The 13,521-nt window shown below is 49.0% G+C and overlaps 1 protein-coding gene across 1 annotated transcript in view; it reads right to left on the bottom strand.

The window, feature by feature from the left end:
• Positions 1-11,421, bottom strand: part of IKBKB (inhibitor of nuclear factor kappa B kinase subunit beta) — a 67,778-nt gene extending 56,357 nt beyond the window's left edge. Inside the window, exons 1-2 of the mRNA XM_058289925.1 lie at positions 10,849-11,421; positions 10,012-10,135 (exon numbers count right to left, since the gene is read on the bottom strand). Of these exons, the coding sequence (XP_058145908.1) occupies positions 10,012-10,116 (105 nt within the window). The 5' untranslated portion in view covers positions 10,117-10,135; positions 10,849-11,421. The remainder of the gene's footprint in view (positions 1-10,011; positions 10,136-10,848) is intronic.
• Positions 11,422-13,521: the final 2,100 nt, after the last annotated feature.

Here is a 13,521-nt window from a genome sequence, read left to right as displayed (position 1 = left end):
GAGGAAGGAAAGGGGACTATTTGGGGGAAAAAATCAGCTAATCGTCCTGGCCATATGCTGGATAATCAGTCTTTTGTCCACTACAAATACAAGACTTAAGACGCAGCTGCCATCTGGTCCAATCCAGAATCCAGGAATAGATTTCGATATTGAAGTGTTCCTTTTGGCTTCAAATATCCAGACTCAAACTGAAGAATGAACTTAGCAAAATGAACGTGAACAAATACTGGAATCACTAGACACAGAGACCAATGCTGACTTGTAATTTACTTGTGGCCAGCTCACCTTAGTCCAGCAGCTACAGGGGAACTGCTAACAGCCTAGGACCGAGAATGTTTTGTGCTCAGATGACAGCACACTCAAACTTTAGCCAGTGGCCCTCACTTGCCTCTAGAGAGTGTTCTAAGTCACTCTTGCTCCTCCTATGTATACTGTTTTGTTTGACACAGGAACCCCAACAGAATGACTTTCTGCTGTTAAAAACATAACTGCTCGAAACATACAACTATTGTAACTTACAGACTATAGTTAACAGTAATATTGTGGTATTTTTGTAGCAAAGGCAAAGATACTATATCAATGCTAAAAGAAAAGAGGAAAAAAAAACAATATGGAATTTAGTTTTATGAGATGTGACTATAATCAAGCTTTTTCCTTTCTTTTCTTCATTGACAAAGAGACCCTGATCTTGTCATTTAACCAATCTGTGCTCATTTATGCATCTTTCTGAACACTAGAGAAACAAGTAAGTTTTTTAGGATTAAATGTGATAAATGTGCTTGGACAGAGTTTTTTATAGTAAGGCTTCCATAATTTGTTAAGCTGCTTTTTGCCTATTATTTTATTTTTTTAAGTTGAAATAAAGTTTAAAAAAAAAAAAAAAAGCATAGCTGCTCTAGAGAACAAAATTAGTCAGCTCAGAGCAGCCGTGAATACTGGTTTTGAAACCCTGGGGGATTTGTTCTTTACCAGCAGTGAAATGCCAGGGGCATATGACTTTCTTTTGGCTGATTTGAGCTGCATCTCTTTGGAGTCTCTGGCGAGTTCCGTGAAAGCCCAGACTTGGCGTGAACCACTGCCGTATCCTACTCTTAGTCACTGACTATTTCTGTGGGGCAAGATTTTAAACTGGTTTGTGTTTTGAGGAAAGGGAGGAAGGAGCCAACAGTATTATCCAATTAAATTTAGTTGATTATGAAGGTCCTTTAGATTCTTTGCCTTTTATAAATAAAAACATAAAACTTGTGTACAAAACATGAGTGTAAAGCACAGTCAGGGGAGTGGATGGGGCTCAAGCAGTTGAGTGCCCATGTCCCACATGGGAGGCCCCAGGTTCAGTTCCCGGTGCCTCCTAAATTAAACAAAACAGACAACACGCAAACAGTGAGCAAAAAACAAACCAACCAACCAAACAACTACAATGAGCCGACAAGCAAAACAATCATCAGGGAAGAAGGTCTGGCTCAACGGAGGGAGCATCCGCCAACCACGTGAGAGGTCCAGCCTTCAAACCCAGGGCCTCCTGTCCCGTGTGATGAGCTGGCCCACCTACAGTGCTGATGCTCGCAAGGAGTGCCGTGCCACGCAGGGGTGTCCCCCGCATCGTGCACCCGTAAGGAGAGTTGCCCAGTGCGAAAAAAAAGCACAGCCTGCCCAGGAATGGCACCACACACACGGAAAGATGAGGCAGCAAGATGACACGACAAAAAGACACACAGATTCCTGGTGCCACTGACAAGAATATAAGTGGACAAAGAAGAACACACAGCAAATGGACAGAGAGCAGACAATGGTGTGGGGGGGGATGGCAGGGAAGGGGAAAGAAATAATATAAAAAAATCTTTAAAAAGAGCAAAAAATTACAGTAAACAGGGAGAGGTGTATCCTCAGACTTCTTAAGGCCACCCAAAGGTGCTTTGGCAGAAGTGAGCTGGAAGATGAGTCTATGGGGAACCAGAGGGGCGAGCCCAGCTTCCTGAAGCTAATCTTCATGACTCAGAGGAAAGTCACAGGAAGCCAAGAGCTACATCCAGAGCCTTAGCCCAGAAATCCTGGTCTCCTGTTGCCATGGCCACTGTCCAGCAGGCCGTTGTGGATAAGGGGGTAAATAATAACCCCCTCGTTCCTTCTCAGCCTCACCCTCCACGATGAGCGTTTCAGAAAGAGGGCCAGAGCGAGAGCACGAGGACAGGACCCAGGTGTGAGAGGCCAGAGGTCCAGGGTCTGGTGGCAGCTTTCCCACTGACTCAACTGGGCACGCCCTTCCCCCCAGCACTGCCCCGTCCATGCCAAGGGGGTTCTGACTTCTTCACTCTTCCTCCCTACAGAGCCCACACAATGGGCACAGCGACCTCCCGCCTCACTCACAGGGCAGTGCCAGGAACAGGAGCATGGGCTCGGGGCCCAAGAAGTCAGGGTGCAGCTTCTTCCTCCACCTGGTCAGAGGGTAACTTTGGTCCCATTACTTAAGCTCTGGGTCCTTATTCATAAGACAGAGATGACTCTGCCTCTTCTGGTGTTTCCCGTTAAAATGAGATAATGTGTCTGCTACGGAGGGAGCCTTGAATAAATTATGGCTATTAACATTTCCTTTTTCTAGCCCTACGCAGATACTGGTATACTTATCAGCGAACCATCTTCTCTTCTCCCCCCAGTCTCTCTAAAACCACCTCCTTTCAAGAATCTGCTTAAGTTCCTCCAAGAAGTCTTCCCTGCCCTCTGATCATTCAAAAGAGCCCAGGGTCCACAGGATGGAGGAACAGAGTATGGATGAGAGTGGACTTACGGATATTCTACTATGGAACTATTGTGATTAGTAATGGAAGAAATTGTAGCACTGATGAGGAGAAAGTGGCCACGGGAGCTGCTGAGGGCAGGGAGAGGGAAGAGGAGATACGATGTGGGGGCCTTTCACATGCTTTAGTTTCCCAGCTGCTAAAACAAATACAAGGCGTGGGCTTAACAGCAGGAATTGATTGGCTCGTGGTTTCAAAGGCGGGGTGGCCTGCTTCTACCCAGGGCAGGTGGCTGTGGGCTGGCCGGCAGCCTTGGGGCCACCTTGGCTTTCCCACCACATGGCAGTGCGCACGGTGGCATCGGCTTTCTCTTCTGGCTTCCACTGCCCTCCAGCTTCTGGCTGCTCCCCAGGCCTTCTCCGTGTCCAGTTTCTCTTGCTTCTAAGGACTCCAGTCATACTGAACTCAGGCCCAGGCTCATTCTGTCTGGGGACACCTTAGCTTGGAAAACTTCAAAGGTCCTATTTACAAAGGGGTTCAGGCCATAGGACCAGGGGTTGGGACCTGAGTCTGCCTTTTGTGGGGGACAGGATTCGATCCCAGCAACGAACAAAGCACCCAGCACACCCCGGTACATGGTACGCTCCGTAATGATTTCCATACAGTTTGGTTCTTAATATTTAGACTTGGCTAATATATTCCTAAGCATTAATTTTTTTATCTCCTTGATTAGACTGTAAGCACATTAAGGACAGGGTCTCACTATTCTTAGTGAACTGACTGATTGGATCAAAATCTTTAAGACTCTGAAGCACAAAGATAAAGCGGAAGAGAGTTTAGTCTTGTTGGTTTAGTCTGCTGAAGGCTGCTGAGGAATCAGAGCAGAAATGGAGTGGCTTTTACAGTGTGGATTTATTAACGTAAAAGCTTAGAGTTCCGAGGCTGAGACGGGGTCCAAATCGGGACATCATCAGGAAGATGGCTTCTGCCCGAGCTGCAGCTGGGGCTGGCCAGGCATGTGGTGGCATCTGGCAGTCTCTGTCCTCTCTGCAGGGCCTCACTGCTTTCAGCGTCTGGCTTTGGGGGCTCCCCTCGGTGCTCCACTGATTCCAGCTTCTGCTCCTGGGGCCTTCTCTCTCAGCTCCGAGGAGTGTCTCTCTCTTCCTACAGCCTTTTCTCTGTCTCTGCGGCCTCCTTTCTCCTGTTTATAAAGGACTCCAGCAAGAGGACCAAGACCCACCCTGGGCTATGCCAACCAAATGGCCCTCAACTGTATCAAGTCCAATCAAAGGGCCCCTCACCACAGGAGCGGGCCAAGGAAAGAACGTAATTTTCTGGGGTCCATGGGAGACTCAAACTACCACACCTTTCCAGTGAAGAAGCTAGTGAAAGTTGGTACTACTTCACTGAGAGGATCATTTCCTTTTATACCTGTCCAGTGCATCCATTACCTCAATTCACCCTCAACAGTATCTTTCATGGCCCAAGGCAGTGCTTCCCACTGTCTCATGTCAAAGCGTACAGAGAATGTGATAAAGTTGGTGTATTCGTCAGCCAAATGCTGATGCAAACTACCAGAAATGGGTTGGTTTTCATAAAGGGTATTTATTAGGGGTAGGAGCTTACAGATACCAGGCCATAAAGCATAAGTTACTTCCCTCACCAAAGTCTATTTCCATGTGTTGGATCAAGATGGCTGCCGACGTCTGCGAGGGTTCAGGCTTCCTGGGTTTCTACGTTCCTGGGGCTTGCTTTTCTCTGGGTTCAAGGTTCCTTCCTTGTGCTGGCTTCTCTTTCCTCTGGGTGCTGACTTCCTGGGTCTTCAGTATCATACTGTAATATCAGAAATCCCCTACTCTGTTCTTTGCCGTGCCTTTTATCTGTGAGTCCCCACCCCTAATCATAACTCAGTCATGCCCAGGTACAGATCAGAGATTATAAGCATAATCTAATATCTATTTTTTGGAATTCATAACCATATCCAACTGCTACAGTTGGCAAGGCACTCTGGGGTGTTTCCAGATGCTTTTAGAGAGCAGGTGTCCCATGTCCTCTTGCTGAGAGCTGAGGGAGTCAGTATCTTAGCATCCCAAGACCCCTGTGGGGAAGTATGGCCCTCCGCCATGGAGCTAACAAGGGACAGAGCTAGGACCTGAACTCCGTTCTGTGTGACTGAGTGATGTGGGGCTTTCCCTCTTACTCCTAAAAGGTGCTGCAGGCTGTGATCACTCAAGTTATCTCCTTTTCTTCTTCCTTTGTATTTAACAAAGGTCTGGTTGAGAGTATCAGAGTTTAGAGACAGTAACTGATAAATGGTTTGTGCTGTGCCTTGGGCTGCAGATTTAAGGGAGTAATAACAGGGAAGGATTGTTCAGGCCCAGGCTTGATAAGAGGATCAAGGACAGCGGGAAGCAGGACTGGGGCCATGGCCATCTGTTGTGCTGCCCTTCCCTACCGGGAGATTTTCATTTTGGAGTTCTCTCTACTTTGTCTCCAAAGGAGGACTTTTTCCTTAGAGCTTCAAAAAAGTTTAGATGGGTTGTGGAAACAAAAGAATACCTAGGAGTACTGAGAATGTTCTGGATATGCCCCTAACCCTGGTTCCCTCACCATGGAGAAGCCACAAGGCACAGTGGAAAAAGTGTGAGGTTGGTATTCAAAGAAAGGTTCAGCTTCCTCCTCCATCACGTCCTAGCTTAGCCCCTTTGGGCAAATTACTTAACCTCCCCATGTTTTAGTTTCCTCATCTATAATCTAGGAAAAAAGACAATACTATTCCTCTTACGGTCATCCTGAGGACTGAAGATGAAGAATGTAAAATACTTCGTCAAATGTTGGCACACAGTAGGATGTCAATAAATGATGGATCTGATTATTTAGGACCACTTATCTGACTGTGGATACCAACATGTAGTCTCATTCACATATTTCCCTTGTGATAAACTAAAAAAAAAAGTTTCCTAACATGGGAAAATCAGGAAGCTCATGCTCCGTTAAGTATAATCATTATACTTTGCTGCAGTCATGTAATCAACACCGCCACATCCCAGCTGCTTTATTCAAGAGGCTTTGAACCAAGAACATACTGTTCATCTTCTAATCTTAGATGCTGATTAAATAACCTCCCCCAAGCACCCAAACCAGCAATTGGGTTTCCTAACAGAGGAATGACTCCGGAGGAGGGGAGAGAGCTTTCTGGACTTTGCCATACTCATCAGCAGGCATTCAGTAAGAATTTGTGAATATTCCCTCTCTTTCAGCCCCCTTCCCACATTCTATTCTCTCACCAAGTCCTGTTACTTTACCCCTAAAATACCTCCCAAATCTGTCCACTTCTCTCCATCTCCACTATCAGCCCAGCCTAAACCTCTGTTCTCCCACATTACTGGGGTGCTGTCCCAGAGCTGGTGCACACCAGCTCCGATCAGCTGATTGCATTTTAAATATTCAGGAAATTGGCAACAGTTGGTAGTTTAACTGTTAGTGGCTTAAAATCAGCTGGTGGGAGTAGTTATCCCACGGAATGTCTGCGGGCAATAAGATTCAGGGTGTTTTACCAGGGAGAACTGGTCTACCAGCACACCACTGCCTGGGCCCCTTCCAATCTGTCCCTGCAGTCACAGTGACTGCAGATCCATTCAACATGTTCCTGTGACCTTTGGGATGAGAACAAACACTTGTCAGACTTAAAATGCCCCCAGGACCCTGCAGGTTGTGACCCTTCCCTTAACGCCCCCCAGCTTCCCCTGGGACCTAGCTCCTCCCCCCCCCTCCCCCCCCTTCCTCTCAGATCACAACAGCTGTTCAGTCCCACCTACTGGTCACATCCTGTTCCTCCACAAACGCCTGTATCTGGCTGCTACACCTGCCTGAACTCTCCACAAGGCTACCTAGCTAACTTCCACCAGTCCCTCAAGTCTCAGCTCAAGCGTCACTGCGTCACTTCCTTAGGGATGCCTTTCCCAACCCCCTGACTAGATCCCACTCGAGCATAAAGTTTCACTGCACTGTGTCCTTCTTCCTTGTGGCACTTATCATCGTTGGGTTTATATTTATGATCTGTTGATGAACCTCGCTTTTCCAAAAAGGTCTGTTATAATCACCATTCTACCCATACTAGATACTCGATAAAAATTTGTGGGTTGACTAAGGGAGTGACTTTTTGTGCAACTACCATTGGAAGAACATCATGACAGGTGCTATGGAATGAAAGAAGTCCAAAGCCGGACACGGCCCTGGCTGACCAGAACTTGGAGCCTCCACAGACAGAAAGCCAATACCTGAGGCATGCCAGATGAGTGGGGCTGAAGGAATTCAAGGGGAGAACGAATTCCCAGGGAAGGAAGCAGCCCAAGACAGATTTATAGAGGATGTGGCCTAGAGCTGTTCCTACAAGAATGGGAAAATTTTCCGTAAACCTGTCAAGGAGGGAGGCTTGTTCCAGAGAGAGGGCTCAGCAGACCAACCAGCCAGGAGCCGACAACCGGAGGTAAGGCTACAAAGACAGGATGGGTCAGCCTACGGAAGAGACCCTCAAATGGCAGGATGAGAAACTTGGCCATTTAAAAATCAAGAGAAATTAGGGAAATTCCAGAGAACGAATCCACACACACTCCTAAGCCCATATAACGCCAGAAACAAATTCCACCTGGCAACAACCGAGCTTTCCAAGCCCAGAGGACAGAAGTCACTTTAAGGTAGAGATGAGACGCGTGGCACATTTGGACAGAAGTCCTTTTTTGAAGGAAACCAGGACGCCTCTCGTTAAGCTGCAGTGGGACGTTTGCTGTAGTCGAGGCTTTAAAAGCACTGGCCTGTCCCCAAGCAGTCCAGCTCAAGTGTGGGGGGTGCTGCAGAAGAATGCAGCTCCTGTTTTAACGAGGCCCCTGGCTATCCTCTGACCAGGACAGGTTTGAGTCAGTCGCATTTCGAAAGGCCTCCTCAACCACAGGGCTTGCTGGAATCCTCGTTTCCACAATGGGGGTGAAAATGTGACAAATTGCCCTCCAGCTCTGGATGGCACATTCTTCCAAACAGTCAGAGCTGATAGGATTGGGGCAGGGCCTAGAATGTTTCCCAACTAAATGATGACAGAGGGTGGCTCTTCTGGAATGACCCCCCTGCCACGGCTGGCCAGCAGCCTTGATGTTCCGCTCTGCTTGCTGCAGCCAGGCTCCTGGGGAGTGGTGCACCACCTGCCATCCCTTTAGCCTGAAAAGGTGTTTAACAGCCCTTGACTGGAAAGCTAGGTGCCTTCTTTCAAGGATGACAATGGGTCTAAAGTTTGGGTCAGGAAGTTAATTTCAGTTATTTGGTGAGTAATTTGGACAGTTGTCTCCAAATTAGGTGTAGGCACCCCAGGGATGGCCGAAGGCAGTCTACAGGAGTCTAGGCCGGAAAAAAAAAAAGGAAATTACTCTTTCCTAATAGTAACTGCAAGGGCTGATACTGGCACTCTCCCGAGGTCAGCTATCACAGGGTCACGAGCCACATTTGATACTCGAGGTGTCCCAAGGAGGTGTTCCACAAAGAGGGGTGACAGGGGCCTATGGAGACATGTTGCCGATTACCTGTGCCCTGGTTAGGTAGGATTATGGGTGTATTAGCCAATAAGTAAAGTGGCTGTTAATTATTGGTTCATGTCCCCCACAAAGACATGTTCAAGTCCTAACCCCCAGTCCTGTGGATGTGAACTTATTTGTAAATAGGATGTTTGAAGATCCTATTAAGAGGAGGCCAGACTGAATCAGGGTGAGTCTTAATCCAATATGATCAGAGACCTTAAATGCAACACACATTTGGATGCAGTATTAGGAGTGACAAGGAGATTGCCAGGCAGAGAGACAGGAAGACAACGAATTATGGATTGTTGGCAAACCACCACCAGAATGCTACAGACACTGGAGAAACCACAGCCTGCCCATACCTTGATTTTGGACTTCTAGCCTCCAAGACTGGGAGATAATAAATTCCTGTTGCTTAAGCCAACCAGTCTGCGGCCATTTGTTATAGCAGCCGTGGCAAACTAAGACACTAACTCTCCAAATGAACAAACGGCTGGAAGAGATTCCTGCAGTTCATAAAACGCCTGCGCAAGCAAGGAGGAATGTGACAGAACTGACACTTCTGGCATGAGTAACTTGTTAGGAGCAGGAGAAAAAAACAATGAGGACTGAATCAGATCCAAAAAGAAACTGGCCCAAGTAATTCCAAATGATGAACATATTTGAAATGTGGAGTTCCATCCAGTACCCTTAATAATAATCCTAACTTTTGCGCAGATCCACGTATTTCATGCTGTTGAGTCAGGTTAGCTTAGGAAAAGGGAAGATGCGTCTAAGACCTGGTAGAAAAACATGGCCTTAAAATACGTGGCCACGGAACCCCTCCTGGAAACCCCGAGGGACCCCAAGAGGGCAATGCAAAGGACCCCGAGATCCCTGCCACAACCCCTTTTCCAACACGATCCCTGTCTGGGTGTCAAGGGAAAGTCCCAGATACCCTCAAGGGGCTTCACGATTGGTCCCCTGGGGAACGAAGGGGGGAGGGTAGCCAATCAGAACTGCAAACAGCTGGGGCCCCTCCCCCAACACCAGGAAAGGGCGGAGTCAGTAACAGTTTAAGAAGAAGCCGGCAAGCCCAAGACGCTCTCTGCCCAGAGAAGCCCACCTCTGCAGGTGGGGGTGCATAATCCTGTTCTCTTCTCCCATTTCTCAATAAACTCCTGGCCTAACTAAACCAGCATGTCCTTAAGTTCTTTTATGTCCCACAGCCAAGAACCCAGAGGAACCCATCGTCCCCCGACTTCACTGTGAGGTACTGTAAATGATACTAAGAAGGCATCACGAATGGCAAAATATTTTAAACGATGGTTTCATTATTGTCCTTAAATTTTTCCATTTTTATATGTTTTGGAGCATATTATTAGGACATAATTGTATATGATATTCTAATGCTATCATATATTTAAAATACATAAAACTGGGACTGAGAGCTTAATTTTCATTACTATTTTTTTTACTACTTATTAAGGTGGCATAGCCAATAACGTTTGGAGGCTACTAACTGAGAAACTCAGCTTAGCTGCCCCGAGCCCCCTTCCCAGTGGCCCTTCTCATTCACTGCCAGGACTTCCAAAGGTGGGCCTCGTTCACCCGTCCAGCACAATGCGGGGTGGACATCCACGGGGCCAGGAGGGAAGCCGGTCCTCTCAGTCCCCTATCCCCCCACCTCCCCACTGCTCTCCTGGCCTCCTCCCAGGCTGCAGAGCCCCTACCTGATTGTGCCATCGGATGACGTTTCCAAAGCCCCCTGTCCCCAGTCGTTCCTTCATTTCCCAGGCCCCACATGTCTGGGTTGGCAGGGAAGGTGACCAGCTCATGACTGACGTGGCGCCAACTCTGCAAGCAATTGGGGGTGGGGGGCAAAGAGTTATGGTTAAGAAAGTGGGGCAAGTCCCGGCTCAAACAGATGGAGAAGGTAGGCGATGGCACTGCCCTTGGAGGTGGAAAAAGAAAACACTGAAGTGACTTGTTTTGCAAACAAACCAGGGTTTTTTTTTTTTGGGGGGGGGGTTATTTTATTTGGTGGTTGGTTTGGGTAGCAAACTTTTTCCTTCTCATCACCCTCCCCGCCCCATCCTCCCAGGCGCTGTGGAAAGAAAAAAATGATGATGGTGAGTTCATCCAACGAGATGACACCCTACGCGCCACGACCACTGGCAGGGGGTCCTAGGTCTCAACTCCGCGAGGGGCGCCCTGACCTGCCCGCCTTCTCCCGAAGGTGGCGGGAGAGAACCTGTTTCTGGGCTGCCCCGGGGTCACGTGTGCCTTTACAGGGTCCGGAGGAGGCCCTGCGGGGCCCCAGGGCCACCCGCCTCCACGCGGTCACCTGGAACCACCTGGCCAGGGCGGCGGCCCTGCCCTGCCCCCCTCCCCCCAGCGCCAACGCGCACGCGCGAAAGGCACGCGTCCACGCCGGGAAGCCCCCTAACTTTCAAACTCCACAGACTTGTCCACGGGAGCCTCCAGGGAGGGCCCGGGGGGCGCGCGGCCGGGCCCGGGGCCCGCGGGGCCTCCAGGTGGGCTCCGTCCCGCGCGCCCGTGGGACTCACCTGTCGGCAGGGCCGCGGGGCAGGGGCCAGGCTCCCCGGGGCAGGGGAGGCGGGGGCTGGGGCGGCCAAACGGGGGGCTCGGACACCACTCTGGAGACATGAAAATGCGGGAAGCTTGAACCGAGGCAGAGCGCCACTTCCTCAAACACTTCCTGCTGTGACGTCACGCGGACCCACGGGCCCCGCGCTCGCTCTTAAAGGGGCCGCGGCGGGCCATGGGCTGCGGGCCCACCCTGCGCAACGCGACTCTTCCCCCGGGACCGGCGCCCAGGGGCCTTCCGGGAGGGACGCGGGGGACTGCTGAACGGCTCGGGTGGGGGCTCAAAGAGCCGCCTCAACCCGCCAGGGTCCTCTTTAGAGAAGGGACTTGCACCTGAAGCGGTTTCCAGGGCGGCGGGGATGGGGGATTTCCTTAGCCCTGCGCCTCTGGAGTGAACTTGACTCCGCTGCCTCGCCGTTTAGGGAGGTGGAATTTCCCCGCGCCCCCGCTAGCATTGATGTAGGGACTTTTTACAAGAATTGCTGCGGCCCTCCGGGGCTCCTGCGCCTCCCTCGACTGGAGATTCCTTGGCTGTGTGTCAGGAATGATAAGTCACAGCTGTACTCAGCAGGGACACTCCCCACCCCCCAAAACCTTAGTAGTGCAAGAGTAGACTGCAGGTTCAGCTCCAGTGACGTGGGGCAATCGGGAGGCTGGGAGGTTAATAGTTCAGCTCCAACCTACTTGGCATTATAATAGGGTCTTTTATTATTGAATTTCTCCTCAGTTGGCATTATATTAGGATACAATGGAGTTTTTGTGTGTACGTGTTGGTATTTTTTACTCAAGAGGGAAGAAAGGATTAAAGGAAACCTGAAGGTCGTAATAATAGCTCACATGTATAGTGTTTATTAAGTGCCAGGCACTTTCCTGAACTTGGGGCTTAGATTTCCTCATTTAATCCTTAAGGCAATCCTACAAATGAAATAATACTGCATTATTATTACCCTCATTTTACAGATGACAAAACTGAAGCACAGAGAAGTCTTTCTCTCTGAGCCACAGGGCTGGTAAGAGGATGACCTGAGATTCAAACCTAAGCAGCTGGTTTCTGGGCAGAGGCTCTTAAGGTTTGGTTAAAAGTAAGGTGCTGAGGGGGGAGAAATAAGGAAAAAATAAAAAAATTTAAAATTAAGAAAAAAAAAAGTAAGGTGCTGAAAGGAGGCAAACTGGATTTTGAATCCAGATATTGCTATCAGCCAGCTCCGAGAATTAAGGACAAAGTATTAACCACCTAAGCCTCCATTTCCTCTTCTTTAAAATGTAGGCAATAGTGTTGTAGAATTTGAGAGAAGTTCAATTATTTGAGTATAGAGAGGCCAGGACTCAGGAATGATTTTGAGAAGGAAAAATGGTTTATTGACTGCGGGCAGGACTCGGGAGCTTTCCATTTGAATCCGGAGCCCTGAACAAGATTTTCAAACGTCTTTTATACAGAGAGAAAAGGCCAAATGGTCCCTTTGTTTCAGTTCTCAATAGGCTTCAATTAGCATATATATCTTCCACATCTTAGGTAAGCTTTTAGCATGGACTCCAGATATTCTAGATAAGCTTTTAGCATATTTGGTTTTTGCATTTCCCCTAAATACTTAAAGTTTATAGCCCTTGCATTGTTAAACTGTTTCCTGGGACTGGAGCCTGTTGCCATTGTCCCTAAGGGCAGGACTGCAGCCTCTTACGGTTCCACACTCACAGCCTTCAGCTTAGGTTATCTCTGAAGAGACAAAGAGCCTTCCACCCATAGCCAACCTCAATAGTAGGTTGTATCACAGGAAATCGCCCTTGTTCTTTTTTAAGTAAACCAACCATCAACCATTCAAGTTCAGCTGTTTTCTTTGGTCCAGCCTAGGAACAGCAAGAGGACAGAAGGTCACACAAGTGGCAGCTGGAGGTGCCCAGGGCTGTTGGGAAGGACAAACGAGGTCATGGTAAGGGTGGGACCTCACCCAGAGCCCAAGCTTAACTTTTGGGAACGTGTGTCAGCTCAAACTGAAGTCGGGGGATGATGGATTCCTCCAAGTTCTTGGCTGTGGTACAGAAAAGAATTTAAGAACGTGCAGATTAGTTAGGCCAGTAGTTTATTGAGAAATGGGAGAACAAGATTGCCACCTAGACCTGCAGAGGGGGGCTCCTCTAGGCAGAGCTGTTGGGCTTGCCGGCTTCCTCTCTTAAGCTACTATTGGCTCCGCCCTTTCCCAATGTGGGGGGCGGGGCCCAATGTTTGCTGTTCTGATTGGTTACCTGCCTCCTCCAGGGGGCCAATGGTGAGGCTCCTTGAGAGTATCTGGGGCTTTCCCTTGACCCCAAATGAGATCTCCTTCCAGTCTCTTCCAAATGGGATTCTCATGTCTGGGGTCTCACGGGCCCTTTAGGCTTCTTGGTGGCCGTGTTTCCCTGGGGGGTTCCAGGCAGGGTTCCACAGCCATGTTTTTCTGCAGGTCTTAGACTCAACCTCCCCTTTCCTAAAGTAACCTCCCTCAAAACAACTACAGAGAGAACAGATGTGGCTCAACAATTGGACTGCCACCTACCACATGGGAGGTCCCTCGTTCCGTTCCGGGTCTCCTAAAGAAGACAGGGAGCTGGCGCAATGGGCGGCTGTAGGAAGCTGATGCAACAAGAGACACAAGAAG

Source organism: Dasypus novemcinctus, chromosome 29, assembly GCF_030445035.2.
Source record: "Dasypus novemcinctus isolate mDasNov1 chromosome 29, mDasNov1.1.hap2, whole genome shotgun sequence".
Classification (NCBI taxonomy): Eukaryota; Metazoa; Chordata; class Mammalia; order Cingulata; family Dasypodidae; genus Dasypus; species Dasypus novemcinctus.
This window is presented reverse-complemented; position numbering and strand designations above follow the sequence as displayed.